At 39.1% G+C, this 16,859-nt stretch overlaps 1 protein-coding gene across 1 annotated transcript; it reads right to left on the reverse strand.

Annotated features, from left to right (window-relative positions):
- Nucleotides 1-1,630: 1,630 nt before the first annotated feature.
- Nucleotides 1,631-16,461, reverse strand: METTL14 (methyltransferase 14, N6-adenosine-methyltransferase non-catalytic subunit). The gene is made up of 11 exons (XM_080916085.1): nucleotides 16,324-16,461; nucleotides 14,239-14,327; nucleotides 13,359-13,446; nucleotides 12,332-12,412; nucleotides 11,891-11,978; nucleotides 8,711-8,801; nucleotides 7,343-7,484; nucleotides 6,567-6,659; nucleotides 6,054-6,170; nucleotides 4,680-4,890; nucleotides 1,631-3,075 (listed from the first exon to the last, which is right to left on the reverse strand). Exons 1-11 carry the CDS (start codon nucleotides 16,387-16,389, stop codon nucleotides 2,771-2,773), a joined length of 1,371 nt encoding a protein of 456 aa, XP_080772211.1. The 5' UTR covers nucleotides 16,390-16,461; the 3' UTR covers nucleotides 1,631-2,770.
- Nucleotides 16,462-16,859: the final 398 nt, after the last annotated feature.

Genomic DNA, 16,859 nt, shown 5'->3' on the forward strand with positions numbered 1-16,859 from the left:
AGAACTGTAAGACATACATGTATTAATAATCATTTGAGCATTCTGTCTAGTTCTAGAGAAAATGTTTACTGGAAAAAGTTGTCTAAACCTCTTAGACTAAAGGAGTTAGATGTTTCTCTGTGCAGTAGGACCAGCAATGTTCCTGAGTAAATGGCTGGAGGGCAATATGATCATCCAGAAAATGAGTCTTCTACTGAAGGAACTGTATGGTGTCTTATGTTATGAATGTTATGAAGCTAGATTTGTAGCCTTAAAACTGATGGTATTATACAGTTAACTCTAGCAAAATTTCATATTCCATCAACATATGCCAAGGATAGGATAAGAAACATCCTATGTGAACCCTAATATTTGTATGTTTTGTTTTGTTGGTCATCTGTTTGTGGTGCTGACTGAGCTCAGGGCCTTAAACATTCTAGGCAAAGGGCTCTTACTCTTGGCATGCTTTAAAATAAAGGGTGCCAAAATTAATCAGAATGTGTAAACTAAGTTATTAAGAAGGGTATAAAGCAATTAAAATACATAGGCTGGATCACTCCTAGTGACAGCTGTGGCAATCTCTCTCACCTCTATCCCCAAGTGGTCTTAAGTGAGACTAATCCATGGGCTTTAGTAGAACAAGTATATGTGGTATAAGTTTCTCTACACAAGGGCTCAAAAGGCAACTCTTAATCCGTATTTTTTGGAAGAAGGAAAGACGAGAGAAAAACGGATCTTGTTTAAGATGAACACTACTTACTCTAGCCACAGCACCTGGAGCTGAATGCTATGTAACGCCAGGCACGCTGCTCTGGAAACTAAACTGAATGACACAGGGCTATGCTACACTTTCTTTTATCAAGGAACAGCTAAAGCAACTAAAGACCTGTTTTTATAGAGCTTAGTGACAACATTAACTCACAAAGATCCACTGCCTTTGCCTTCCAGGTGCTGGGACTAAAGGCATGTGCCACCACACCTGGCACCACACTTTACTTTCAAATGGATGGGTTCTATTCTTACCTTGTTTCCTGGAACAACTCTGGTCTTACTGCTTTTCCACATAAGACAAGCTGTGGATCCAAGTTCCAAACTACAAAAAAAGTACACACCCTCTTTCTCTTTCTGTCTTTCTGTGTATGTGTGCATGTGTGTGTAAGATGAACTGTGAAACAGATCTCAAAGGAGCTAGGCCAAGTGAACACCAGATTGTTGCTGTCTTTCATGCTCACAAAACATGGAACACAAGAATCTCATGTACAGGGAAGGGACACTCCTTAGTCAGAGCTCCAAAGAACCCACCACTGAACCAATGGGAGTTCCTATCTTCTCCTTACAGGTCAAATCTGGCACACAGTTTTGCTTTTGGATAATTTATAATTACTGAAATTAAAAACACCATCACAGCAAATATTCTAACCACCTGTGAGAGCTAAGGGTTGTCTGTTCTAGAAAGCACCAACTGGCTGAGAGAGCCAAATTCATCAAGCATTCAAAGTGTATGTTCCATGGCTGTCAAGGAGCCCATATCTGACAAGGAGAACAGAAGAGCCGCTCAAATGCAAACCAAGTGAGGAGTGCTACTTTAGGTTGGTCCCTTTTCATTTGGTAACAATAGTTACTGCATTTAAAGAAAACAAACTCATTTTAAAGGTTTAAATTTTTATTAGAAAAGTTATAGCAAAATAAAAAAGGAGTTACCAAAAATAATGGTGTTATCTCATCTGACATATCCAAGTCCACCCAAACACGACTTAAGGTGTAGAAAACAACAATACAAAGCTTTCCACAGCCCAGAGATCTGAACATCAATCCTGCGGAGACTTCTGCACCAGAGTTCTGATTAGAACTGCAATTAGGCAACTGCAATCCCATTGTCCAAGCTGTATCCTTACGGGTTTTCTGTAATTGCTTTTACTTACATTTTGTTTAGTGACAACTTTAAAGATGTATGTCATTTCCTCATCATCAAGCATTTACTTTCTAAACCATTTCAACCAGCCCCTCCCCCCCAGCAAATTTGTTTTTAACCTTTGCTAAGAAATATGAATTGTCTTAGAAAGTCAGTCCAAGTTCAAGATCACACCACAGCCCTCCTACCTGGGTACAGGCCTGCCTTCTCTTGCTTCTTAAGAAGCATGATTATGAGTCATCTGTGGCTGCTAATTTACATTATGATAAGCTTGTTTTTTTTTTTGTTTTTTTTTGTTTTTTTTTTTAATCTAGGAAGCTCTGCCTCTTCCATGACCTACCCTGAAGGCTCCAGGCCCCCTCAGATTCAGATCTGGAAGAAAGGGATTTCATTTCATCTCTGAGTCTTTAGTACTCAAATGATACTTCATGTTACTTTTTAGAATTTAAGGGGGGGGAGGGGTGGGAACTACGTCTTTTTAGTGTTTCAACAAGAAAACATTAAAGGCCCAAAAAAGGGTAACCACCTCTCTCAATCCTGTTCTACACAATGGCTGCCATGACAAGGAAACAGCACCGCTCCTGCCACACTTCTCTGAGATGCCGAAGCCACTGTGCAGCCATTTCTAAGACACCAAAGCCTTGACTGAAATCAGTTGGGTCAGTGTCCAAGTGCTGCACACACCTGACTCACTTACCCTGAGCAGAGTCCGTGACAGCTGCAAGGACCTGGGGGTGGGGGGGAGTGGGGGTGGGGGTTAGGTAGCTAAGATCTTTCTGGCAGCTTGAGAAGCTAAAGCAAAGTGCAAGCTGGGAGTGAGTTCTGAAGCAAGTCTCCAAAATAAAGATCAGAGAGGACGTTATTAAGTGTTTGTGACAGTTACCGAGGTGTAAAGCCACCTCTGTGAGTGCCTCCACGACCCCCCCTAAAGCCACCTCTTTCTCCTCGAAAATTGGAACGATTTCTTTCACGACCACGGCCAGCAGATGTTCCTCCTCTCCCTCCACCTCTGGGAGCTCCCCCACCACGGTCAGACTTAGATTTGGGAGGAGGTGACTTCGGTCTAAGCCGCTCGATTTCCTCTGTACATCCAGTCAAGTATGAATTGGGGGCACTGAAATAGGACGCGTACGTTTCTGCATTGTAGTTACTATTTGTTAGCGTTGGTCCAACTGTGAGCCAGCCTGAAATAAAGGGGAAAACAAGAAACATTTCCATCTCCTTTCTCTTTTGTTGGTCCCTTAAGGGCTAGTTCAAATCCTTAACACACTCTCAAAGATGGCTCAGTTACACACACAGCCTCCTCCTCTGGTACAGATTATACAACACCCATGGTCATACTGTAAAAGGTTCATATACACATACCTTCTTTCTCATTCTAGATTATAGCTTTTGCTACATATTATCCTTACTGTTCCTCATCAATGTATTATGTTGTTAGAATACCACTTATAAAAGATATTTTAATTCACAGTGTTTAGGTTGGGTTAAAATTTAATAAAGTATATACAAATATCTTTTCTACTTATAAAAATGGGACTACTGGCTTTCACATTAAATCTTGAGGGGAAAAAAAATGTGCTTTTCTCTTATACAAAACATCCTTAGTTCTTAGGTCCTAGAATCCAAGCACAGCCATGTCACCCCTCCTCATGCCATCTGTCCACAGGCAAGGACTTTTCTCACAAGAACATACACACAGCCAAAGCTATGAAAAAAATGCACACCACATTAATAACTAAATGAACAAAAGCACAGTGAGGTAACATCTCACTGCAGTCAGAACCTAACCTCAGTCAGGACAGCTAAGACCAAAGGGAAAGATCTAGTATGGCTGGAGAGGCTGCAGGAAGGGGAACTCCCCCACGCTACTTAGTTATTAGGGAACACATTCTGGAGGTTTCTCAAAAAACTAGAAAGAGGACTCAGTATGACCCAGAGCCCCTACTCCTGGAGCACACACCTAAAGGAACTAAAAACCAGCCTGTAGTACTATTCACACAAGCGGGATATGGCAGTGACCTAGGTGTCCACTGATGGATGAATGGATAAGCTTAATGTCACGTATTCTGTTATTGACTGTAATGGGACTGGAAGGCATTATGTAAACTGAAATAAGTCAGGCAAAGAACACGTACCACATACTCTCATTTACAGATAGGAACAAAATGTGCATCTGGAAGATGCAGAGACTAGAACTGGTTATTAAGGCCAGCTAAGAGTGAAGGAAAGAAGCCCACAGACAAGACAGTGAAGAATCCAGGACATAGCAATGCATAGCTAAGGGTAATAACTCAATACTTCAGAACAAATTTAAAATTTTCCAATACAAAGAACTGAACGAATATATACAACAATTACTCTGACCTTACTATACATACATACAGGACATTACAATGTACCCAAAAATTCGGATAATTATGAGGTGCCAAAAACTAAGTGGACCAGAGAGGACTTTTAGGCAGAAAACGTTCCCAGTGAAATATTACAATGGCTGACATATACTATAACCAACTTATCTAAACCCAGACACCACCAATATCAATCCTAATATAATTACGGACTTTGTATGGTTATGTGAGAAATACTGATGGGGGGGCAGTGCATGTGTGAGGCATAGAGTATATGGGAGTTCTCTACCTTCTCAGTTTGAAAGGACAAAATTGTTCACATGTGAAGAGGAATCAAATATATAAGAATTTTATTTTACACAGTGCTATGTCCTATACCTTAAAATCCACATCTCAGAGAATGATAAAACTGTCTTTCTCCAAAACTGAGGTCTCACCTGGCCTGATAGTGCTATCTCTCCCAAAGAGATGAAGACGTCTTCTACCAAGACAAAAATGCTCTATTATATGAAAAATTTCTACTGGTTTTTCTATATTGCCAATCTCAGGCTCTTCTGTGATGATTAAGTCAATGTCAACATTAGCATGAATGAAGTCCCCGTCTGTGCTTCTCTTCACGGTCCCTTTGATCCCCATGAGGCAATGCTCCTATAACAAAGCACATCAACACACTCTCATTACAACAGGATCCCACAGATTTAACGTTTCTAAACAGTTCTAAACAACCTTCAGCTCTGTGGACAGTCAGGATATAGTTTAATGGTAAAACTAGGACAGGAAATCCTAGATCTCTGGCTGTCACACAACTGCCAAGTAAATGGGACTTTTTTTCCTTTCTACAGTCTCTCAAATACTTTCAAAATCCTACTTCACTTCCGACACAAGTATGCTGGATTTCCCAAACCACGTAATTTCCTACTTCCCTCCCACTGTAGTTCTCTTCTACATCGGTTCAGTTAGGACACAGTCTACCCCATGAGTCCAGACCCCGATGGCTAAGGAAAGGCATGCTATCCTAAGATAGTGCTCCACCTTCAGGTCATACACTTTTCACCAAGAAGCTGTAACTTTGGGGTCCCAATGCCCTCACTGGGCTCACACATTTGCACGGGTGGCTCATACAATTAAGAAAACTGCTTACTTACTATAGCATATTTATAAAAGGAGGTGAAACTCAAGACTAGGCAGACAGAAGGACACATACAGTAACAGGAAGGATTCATGTGGTAGGCAGTAGGGTAAGGAGGATGTATTCTAGGCTGCCTCAAGACACACCTCTTTCTCAGCAATTCCACAGCCTCACCAACCTGAAGATTTCCTAAATGCTGTCATGTACTCGATCTAGTCCAAGGAAAACCTGGTAAGATAGATGCTCTGTCTAGTGGCTTCCAGAGTGTAATATGCAAAAGCTCTTTCAGCTTACAGTCCTATGCAGAAATCCCGAGTGGTTCTTGTATAGAAAGACAAGGTGAGGTCAGACAAGCATGATTCTAATGGTCAGCTATTGAGTCCTGCTGTCATTTCTTCTTCCTAAGCTTAGAGAAGGGGACTTCTGCGAACCAGGTGCATCAGAGCACACAGCTAACTCTGAATTAGGTCAGTTTACTATAAAGAGAACCCACTGTCTAGCACAGTGTGCGCTGTCCAGGACTGGAAAGGAGACACTCTTAAGGTCTCTTGGCTATACTTCTGCAATGCTCACACTACTTTACAAGCATGAAAGCAATGCTGCTAAAATCAGTTTCACAGTATGTAGTAATATAGAATAGTGTAAGAGATGATAGTAAAGAAAACAAGACAAAAGGCAATACCTTTGTTCTCTGGAAAACTGCCTTTGGATCTAGAGTCTTTGTCTTTCCAGGATTGTTTTTATTGGTTTTAATCCAACAAATATCTTCACATCTTCTGTAACCCCACTTTCGCAAACACTACAAATAATTTCAAAATTAAATCTTTTTAAAAAATACTTAAAATAACCAGGATTAAGAAGTTTGATAGAGGACTACCCAATTTCCAAGCAGACACAAGAAGGCATATAAGCATAATACAGGTGCTAAATACCGTTTAGACATCTGGATGTTGCTCTGCTTGTCACTGAGACCAAATATCATAGACAATGTTATGTACTTAGAATAAAGTGCCTTATGTTTTCATCTCGGTATTTTTAAACTTGTCAAAAAACAAAAAAAAAACAAAAAAAAACAAAAAACAAAGGCAAAAACACATAAATCTTGTAGCCTACAAAACAATTTATGTTCTTTTCCTAATTAACTTAAGAATCCACCTGAGAAAGAATTAAGAACAAAACACAAACACCAACTTACTACTCTCCCAAGGTCCAATCCTTCTCCAGAACCGCACCAGAGAAATATAAATGACCGAGGTGCTGCAATCTCATCTATTTCTAACTTCATAATCTAGAAGAAATAAAAAATAATATAGCACCAAATGGATCCCATTTATCATAAATCCAAAGAATAACTACTGAGACTTAGATCTCTACAAACATATTCTTCAGCTAATCTAGGAAATACAGAAAATAAGGTCTATGTCTAAAATTACTTTGATATGCTATTTTGTTATTCTATATACAATCAACACACATACATGTGCAAAAAGACACATATACTTGTTTTCTTATGTGTTCAAGAGAGAGTTCATAGGAAAGTACATTTACAGAATGATAGAATTTACTACAGAACTAATAAAAGAAGCAGAGTTAACCAGAGGTTAAAAGAACCCAAAGTTACTGACAAAATGAAAGGTCATATGCCTACAGCCACAGACAGTTTGGGGTGATTGAGGTAGGAGGGGCACTTTTGTCCAGGTACCTGCAGGACTCTTCTCTTACATGTGAGTATTCCCAAGTCTCATGCCTTCCCCCGGTTCATACTTAACTGCGCTCTAGTCCAGCCCTCATACCAACCAGAGGATCTCACTAATCTCATTAAAACCTTCAAAGCCTTAATGACTGTCAAACGGAAGACTAAGCTCCTAAGGAACCACAGTGACGTGTACTCATAGCCCCACTTTCTGGTCAAATCCGCAGGAATTCTCTGGGAGGTAAATACACCATCACAATGCGTAGGTTTCACCGTACATCATCCCATGTCCAACACTTCTCGTTCGCAGTGATGCCCGTCTCTCTATAGTATTCTTCCAGAGGAGGCTCCAGAAGAATCACATCAAATTTGGGTGTCAGTTCTCTGATGTCAAAGGCTTCTATGTCTGCTTGTAAGTACCTAATAAAGGGGGGATATGAATATTTCTGGTGGTAATAAAGGAAATTCTTTACCCAATATTATTCGATAACTATTGCTAAACATCATTTTCAAGATAACCATGAGCTAATTACTAATTACTTTTTCTAGTAGGTCTTTTGTTTTACTGCAGAGTTTATGTCATTGTCTTCCTTAGGACATGGACACATTTACAACAAAGGAAAAAGATAATATTACTCTCCCTGTATATCCAAAATAAATTCTTCACTTATATTTACACTGAAAATCTATACTCATGTGATCTCTAACCTATTTTGATTTATATATTACATATATTTATTATGATAAAAATATCATTAGTTAAGTTAGAAAAATGATATCTAAGTTTCAAATCCCTCCTTTAGGAATACAGAATTTCTAAATATAGACATGATTTCATTTTATTAGTTTGTTCATTAATAAATACATTTATATTAACAGTGTTTTCCCACTACCTAATGAAAGTTACTACTAGCCTTTGATGAAGTTATTTTTACACAGTATGGAAGTATTTTAAATTCAAGGACACTTCTGGAGAAAACATTTAATTTCTTATTGGGGGGGTGGGGGTGGCATACAGGCCGTATGCATATGGCAGTCAGAGAGCAACTCTGTGCAGTCAGTGGGTTCTCTCCTTCCACCTCTATCTGGGCTGTGGGTTTTGAACTCAGATCATCAAGTATGTATCACTCACTGGGCAAGAAGCATGTTTACTCATGCAGTCATCCAATCCAAGATCCTTTTTTCCTTTGTTTTTAAGGCTTGCAGAATTTTAATGCTTCAACTGAAAAGTCACAGGCTATAATGAAGTCGTCACCATCTCTGAAGGGCAAGAATTTTCCTGTCACCCAGGTCACAGGGAGAGCAGCAGACTTGCCCCCAACACGCTCTACTGAGTGGAGAGAGCCTGCCCATGTAGTGCAGTGGTTCCCCAACTCTGAGGCAAAAACAAGACTTGTAGCAAAGCATCATGAGCCAGGAGTTTGCAAGGCACTTTCAAGTACCGCCAGTCCTGGGACAGGGCATCTCTACTTTACAGATGAAGACTGTGAGTCAGAATTCACAAGCCTCCTAAACTACCTAGAAATTTCAATAAGAAGCTACTATACACTTAGCACCAGTTCCAAAATAATGTATTTTACTAAGAATAAAAAGGAATAAAGCTATAAACTGACAGAGTTGGAAAGAAAAAGCATTGAGCTACTTACATAGGAGGAGTATTTGACTTAGCTATTAGCTCATCCTTTAGTCTGATGAGTTCCCTAAGTTTAGGGTATTCTTCAAATCTGTCAGCTAAACCTAAAGGAGGAAAAAACAGTCACTTCTCACTGTCAGTTCAACTCAAGTTAACACTGATGAATACAAAGGCTATGAGTCTTCCTTTGCCAGCACTTTACATTAGAACTAGCAGTTCATTTTTACTTGCTTTCCGTACATAAGAAACACTGATAAGAAAATAAATCATATAAAACACCTTAACCTAAAAACTAAAAGTATGTGGGCAGGAGAGCTGGACCGGACTTTGGTTCTCAGCACTCTATCAAATGGCTCATGAGTACCTCTGACGCCCTCTTCTGGCCTCTAAGAGCACATGCACTACCTTGTTTGGTAGGACCTACAACAATCTGAACCCTATCTTCACTGATGACCTGAGGAACAGGTCTGTGGTATACTGTTTGGTACAGCAACATACAATCAGCCTTGTTCCTTGTTCCGGATAAAAACAAGACACCTTCATCGAGCTGTCATAAAGTACTCAGCGGAGTTTTTCCTTTGTTTTTTCACTGCTGCAACATAAGGCATTTTAGATCTTAGTTAATTTAAATCTCCATTGGACTCAAAATACACCCAATACAACCTTTTCTCAATTTATAATAATTTTACATATATCTATATACTGTGAAAACAGGTATCTTAAGAAATTAGTTTATATTCAAATATAAGTATGTAATTTATTCTAACTTTTTAATGCTATGTCTAAATTCTACTTATAAAAACATTAAAATTGAGTGTGGCATGGTGATATATTTGTGTAATCTCAGTCACTGAACAGGCTGAAGCAAAAGGATCATAAGTTGCAGGCTTGTCTGGGTTACATAGCAAGTTCAGTCAGTTCAGGCAACATACATGGACCCTGTCTCAAATGATAAAACAAAATAGGGCTTGACACTTGCTTAGCATATAGAAGGCCCTGTACTAAGAAAAACAATACATTGGCACTCAGAGGCTAAAGCAAAGTTTGTTCACTTTTGGAGACAGAAAGTTGAGGCCAACTTGAGTTACACATTTAGCTACAAAAAACTAAAACCAAACCAAACCAAAACAGAAAACAACCTGTACAAACATTAAGATCCTACTGACACACACACTCAGGACACAGACTTGGGAGGACCAGCTGGACCTGTCCTGGAAGCTTCCTGGATGAGAGCCGCTCTCACAGTACAAGGTGCTATGCGAGCTGCAGAGGGAGAGGAGCAAACGGCAGTGCCACCCATTAAAGCCTATGAGCTGGTAAGAGGTCCCAGTGGTACAACAAAGGGACTTACTTTGGGGGCCATGAACAGTTATGTAGGTGGACTTAAGGCCCTCCTGATAGGAAGAATTCTTGCTTGCCTAGTACTATAAACCTAGTCAACTCCTGTGACCAGCAGTCACAGATCTAAGAGAACCTACTACTGTCATTTTCCTAAACTAATTAGTTTCTGCCTGTATTCTCAACTACCCTATACTCACAGGTAAGAGTGGCTTTCACCCCCACATTAAAGAAACTTTTTTTAAACAAATGGAGACTATTACAGAGATCTACAACTGGTCCAACTCCAACTATATATCTACGATACAACCGCTACAGCTATGGATGGGCCAGAGGGCCAGCCTACCTAAACAGGTTGTTCACCTACTGTTTACCTATTGTTCACCTAACTTTAGGCACAACAGGGGAAAATGCACCTGTGAAATCTCAACAACATGGCTGCCTGAACAAGACCAGCATAATGACAATACCAACTGACACAGAAATGGGAAATTCCACTTGGTGCCACTGCCTGAGACAGGGAGAATTAGTTTCCTCTAGGAGCAAGCTACCTATAGTATGTGCTTAACTCTGGTCATGAGCACTTAAAAGCAACACTAAATGAATACACATACATGTACATATAACAATACCTAGAGAAGAGAACATGATTGGGGGAGGGTTACAGGAGAAGCTCGACGAGTGTATATACAGTGCTCATAACTGAAGTTCTCAAATAAAGCTATATTTTAAAAACATCATGGGGCTGGAGAGATGGCTTAGTGATTAAGAACACTTGCTACTCTTGCAGAGGATACATGTGGTTCCTGGCACCCACATGGTGGCTCACAACCAAATATGACTCCATTTTAGGGGACCTGAAGCCCTCTTCTGTCCTTCAAAGGCATGTATGTGATACACACACACACACACACACACACACACACACACACATGCAAGCAAAACATATTCATTAAAAAATCACAACAACAAAACAAAAAATAAACCTACGATGGCATACTTAGCACTCACTGGAACAGCTATAGTGAGAGATGCAGACAGAAACACAGTAGGTGAAGAGCCATGATCTGCACTTTACCCATGGTTTTGGAGGCATGGTGGTACCTCCAAAAGTCAGACACAGAGTCAAAACATTTCAAAAACATCCTTTTAAAGAATTACATGACCCATCAAGTCCATCCCCTGGGGTGTGTCAAAGGAAAATGAGTACACAGCATATGCTTTTTACACGAGTGCCTACAACATCTATAATTGCAAACCTAAGTGACTAAATTAAACCTTTGTATATGTGCATATATTCACTTATCACATGGACTATTATTTGAGAATAAAAAGATGCATTGATATATGGTACAGGATTAATAACCCTTGAAAACACTGTGCTAAGTCAAAGAAGACACTCACAAGAAGCCCCATGTTGTAAGAGCTCAATTATATGAAATGTCCAGAATGGCCAGACTTACAAAGAAAGAAAATGGATTAGTGGTTAAGCCCGAGACGCAGGTTAAAGGAAGGAATGTGGGCCCACTGCTAATGGATACAGAGCTTCCTTTGAGAAGCAAATGCTCTAAAACAGACTGATAATGGTTGATAAGAAGGCGCTGTATGCACTAAAAGAACACTGAATTATATTCTTTCAATAGGTTAAATATAAGGTAAAGTATGTTTAAAAAAGAAAAGAAGATACAGAGAGACACAGCATTGCCTAAAGGCAAGGAACATAGACTAGAAGCACTGAGACCCAAATGGAAAGTCAAGCTTGAAAAAGGTTTTATTAGAAATAATCTATAAAATGCAAAATCACATGCATATAGCAATACATTATAGCAGGATATTCCAAATAAAGCTGACATACCTACATCCCTGATGAAATTCTGAGGTCTATGTCCAGTGTCTACAAAATGTTGGCAGTAATCATTATGGGGATTTAAGCTCTGCGTTCCCTAAAGAAATGGTCAAAATTAAATAAACAGTATGCACGCTCATGGCAGATACACTAACTCTGTGTGTCTTTATTATGAAGCTGTACAAAGTAAGACATTGAAAAAAGCACTAATATTTAAAAACACTAAAAGCAAAATGAAAAACTAAAACATTACTTATCAACAGACATTGATATAAGTACACTACTATTTTAGGCTAAATATCCAAATAATCAGAATATTTCATGAGTAATTTAAGATCTTTGTTTTCATACAGGGATCCCTCAAAAACTGAAAACCTCCTAAAGAAAATGGGTTCCTTTATAGCACAGAGCTCAAATGTGAAACCCCCAAGACTTGAAAATTTTTTTTACCTTAAGAAAGGTACTGGAATCTTTGTAAATCTCTTCTTCATATGGCAAATTTTCTTCCTCTTGTTGCATTTCTAGTTCATCCTTGAAAAGGGAAGATCAAAAAAGCATTTAAGATATATACATTTAGATGTGGTGGTACTTCTTTAATCCTAGCACTCAGGAGGCAGAGGCAGGTCGATGTCCGAGTTCAAGACTAGCCTGCTCTACAGAGTGAGTTTCAGGACAGCCAGGGCTGTCCAATAAAACAAAACAAAACAAAAAAAAAAAAACATACACATGCATATATATATATATATGTATATATACACACATATATGTATATATACATATTTTTGTTTATGTATATATAATAAATTACTGGAAGGGGTTCCTATAATTAGAAATTATAGGAAGGGGCTCATGAGCCCCCCCACCCGCCGATTTCTAGCTGAGAACTATTAATAGCTTGGCAGAGAGGGTCTTTCTTTAGGGATATGGTTGCTGGTAGGCCAACCATGACTCAGTGAATAGCTGCACACTGTCTATGGGCAGCAAACTGGATTCTGAGTTTTAAAGAATAAAAATTCTATTTTTAAAAAGTGACATTTAACTTGGGTTCTTTTGGAAATGGTTATATAACTGCTGTGGAGCCCATGAGCTGTCAAAATACTTTAGTTATACTATATTGTGCTGTTAATATGGAACAATGTCACTCAAACATGACTGTTGCAGCCCCCCAAAATCTACTACAATTCTACTACCTAAAGTTTATATTTATTTTTTTGCTGTTCTGAAAGAGTATTATTGCCAATATTTACTAATGGTTATATTGTGTTTTATATAAATATGTTTTATAATCAAATGTAAGCCACATATACTTACATAAAATGAGTAAACTGATCTAAGTCTTTAACTGAAAACATAATTGTTACTCATAAGGATTTTGGCACATCTTAAAGTTTAGCCCTCTAAATGAGATGAATCTATTAGGATTAGTTTGGTTTTTTTTTCCTTAAACATGCATAAAACTGTCTCATTTTCCACTTGCCTTATATTCTTCTACTTTGTCTTCATCAGTTTCTCCTTCATCCAGACACTTCCGTTTTGAATTTGGAGCAGAAGTATCATAGGAAGCCCTGAAAATTAAATTGCAGCTGTCTCAAAGAAGCATACAAAAGGTGCACATGGATTTGCTTATATTACTAACAAGTTATAGAAACAAAGTCAAATGTTTTCTGATTAAATATCTACTTATTCCGCTTATAAAACATCCAAAAGTCAAAGGCAGTACTTTGTAGCTTCATTTATAAGAAAGTAACCAAGCAAAAAAAATAAATAAATAAATAAGCCAGGATAAAAACTGCATTATGAAGAGAAACTTTTAAACTACGTATCATTTATATTAGTTTATGCATATTTTATACTATGCTCTGAAAGCATAAAAACTGATATAATCTAGAAAATAAAAATTGTGCAATGTTTTCTGAATTATCAGAAGAATCCCACTTTTGAAATATATTTTCCTAAAATTATAATTTAACAAAATTTACGGTATGTAAGCTAATTCTTAGTATAACATTTCACTTCCACCTACTTTATAAATAGGAACCTAGTATTTTCAGAAAGTAAATATTTCATAATTTCAACATGACATTACAAACTGTTTACAAAATCTCCATTTTCACAGCTTTCTTAAGAATACATTTAAACCTACAATTAATTATTAAAAAAAAAAAATAAACCCTTTATGGGAGGTCTAGTTCTCAAGAGGTTCAGGCAAAGGTGCTACCAAGTTTGAGGCTAACATGGGCTACAGAGTATGACTGTCTCATTCCCCTGAAATCACTCCCATAAATAAATCACAACAGAAACTTAAACATGATCCTTTCCCACCCTAAGCATGCCCCTAAAGAAGTTACTCAACACACCTGCAAGTTTCTCTGGTTTCGGCGATCTCCCTCTGCTCATCTTTGCTATTTAACACAGCACCGATGCTATCCGCACTTTCGGCTCCCAACTAGCAAGCAAGAACCCAAAGTCAGGTCGTAATGCATTGTTCACACACCCAAAATGTGTTAAAACTTTAATAAATCAAGTATTTTATAAAAGCAACACTGCCCATACCACACTGTCAATAGGCTTGCAAGATAAACTGTAAGTGACCAATGAACTATAAGAACATCATTTTAATTAAGAATGAATGACTTTGTTGGCTGGAAAATATTTTATGCATTTGGTTATATTTGAAATTAAGATGATTGCCTTTGGCCAATTTTGAATAAAAACACAAGTTGGCAGTAGTAGTGATAACCCCAAAGCATGAGCTGCTGTATAGACTACTCTAGACCATGCTCTCATAGAAAAGCAATCCAAATCATTAAAGCTAAGTCTTAATAAAATGTACTAATAGCTTAAAAATGGCAATGTCAACTTTAAATGACTACTGGAGAAATTCAAACAAAGGCTGAGCTGACTAGAGTCATTTCACAGAAAAACCTTCCAAGCCAGACTAAGGACACAGGACAGCATAGCAACTCTTTAGTATTAAGCACAAGAAGGGCATAAGAGATCTCTTAGTGGTCTCTTTAGCTCCAGAGCAAGAAGGTATTCAAAAATATCAGTGCTACAAATTAGCAGCTTAACTTTAAACAGTAAAACATTCTCCACCTTTTCCTATGACTGCCCTCTTTTCTCTAAGAAATCTGCCAATACATGAAATGCTCATCAGTTTCAACTCCTCCATAAAAATCCTCTCTACTTTTTGGTCAGAGGACAGAACACCCACATCCTTCAGTTAAAATTTTCCAATTTTCTCCCCGTGACTATTTGTAATTCTCATCTCAGAATATAAGTCATTCCTTCAGAAAATTCTTTGAGGAACCCAAGATTTAGCAATGGAAAATGACAGCAAGCTACCTTAACCGTTGAACCACCACCTCTCTAGGCCAGCTTCACATTCTGAGACTGGTTTTGAAGGACGTTTGTACTATTTTCTTGAGAGCCTGTCGAAAGACTCATAGGAAATCTAAATTTTGCTCACTAAAGCTTTGAGCATTTCCCTCCATCACTTATATTGGTCTGTATAGTGTAAAGAAAATAGCCTCAGATTTTAAAACGACTTGTAGTATGTACTCGCTGCATGTGTGGTCTACTAAACACCAAACACTCACATACCCGCCCGTTAGTCTCGATGAAGGTGAAAGGTTTGGAAAAGTAATTTTTGGAGAGACAAATCTTAGCGAATTCTCTGGTGAGGACTGGCCAAGGAAAATGTAACAATCTTGGAAACCTATTCCAAGTAGGATGAAGTAAGGATTCACATGCTTGGTTGAAGGGAGATTGTCTTTTAAGGGCAGAATCTAAAATTTACTCACAGGTTGCTTCCAATGAGTCTTTCGACAGGATCTCAAGAAAATAATCAAACTTCCTTCAAAACCAATCTCAAGAATGTGAAGCTGAAAGAGCATGCACGCACTGCTCTTCCAAAGTTCAAGTCTTACTTAGCACCTGCACCGGGAGGTTCACAACTACCTGTAGCTCCAGCTCCAGGGAGATCTGCCCCCTCGGGAACTTGTGCTTAGGTGCACATATACACACGGAGACAAAACCACATAATGTGAAATTAAAAAAACTAATCTAAAAAAAAAATTGAAGCCAATCTGGAAGAAAGGCAAGCCGCGAAACACTGCTTAAACAATGAAGATGAAATGTAGGGGCTCAAACTGCCACTTGTCTTTGCAGCGACTACTAGCACTCATCGACAATTACCAAATTTATCCCCACCACTCAAGTCCGTGCCCGCAACGGCGGATCCAGAAGGTCCAAGACTGGCTGCAGTGGGTCTTCTACATAATGACTTTGACAAGCACATGAGGAAACTAGGACATAAAAGCCTCGAGACAAAGTCCTTGACACGGGCTGATGAGAATTCACAAAAAAGGGCAGGCGGGGATTTAAAAGAAAAAGGGGGGGCGCGCAAGCGCATTGATGTTCCCTCCCACCCGGCCGCACACCTGCTGAGCTAGGAGCTGCCGCCGTAACTTCTGCCGCTCCCGGATCTCCTGCAGGCGGCTGTCCATGCCCCAGCTCCTGCTCCTCACCACCCGACACTCTCCACGCCCGCCAAAACGCAAACCCTCCCCCCAAACCAGGAAACGCAGGGTCCCACAGTGATTCTGACCAGAAGACTTTCACTTCCCTCAGAAGGGATTTCCGGTGCGCCTGAAACAGGCTAAGCCCGAAGAGGAAGTCCCGCCTCCAGGACGCCGGAGATATGACGTCATAGGACGAGACCCAATGAAGGATGCAGAAGCGCTTGGGGGCGGGGAGCTGCTTTCTCGCTATCTTCTTAGTTCTTAACTCTTTCCTACAGAGGCTCGTTCTTTTTTTCTTTTCGCTCATAACTCCTAAAGGAAGTGTTTTTTTCCATTAACCAGTTACCTGCCTGTAAGTCTTGGATTTTTAACACTTGAGGTATGCTTGTGGGTTTCTTTTGCTACAGTACCGACCAGCTTGTGAAGGATTGGCTCTCCATTGGATCGCCACGCTC

The sequence above is a fragment of the Micromys minutus genome (genome assembly GCF_963924665.1).
Source record: "Micromys minutus genome assembly, chromosome: 4".
Lineage (NCBI taxonomy): Eukaryota > Metazoa > Chordata > Mammalia > Rodentia > Muridae > Micromys > Micromys minutus.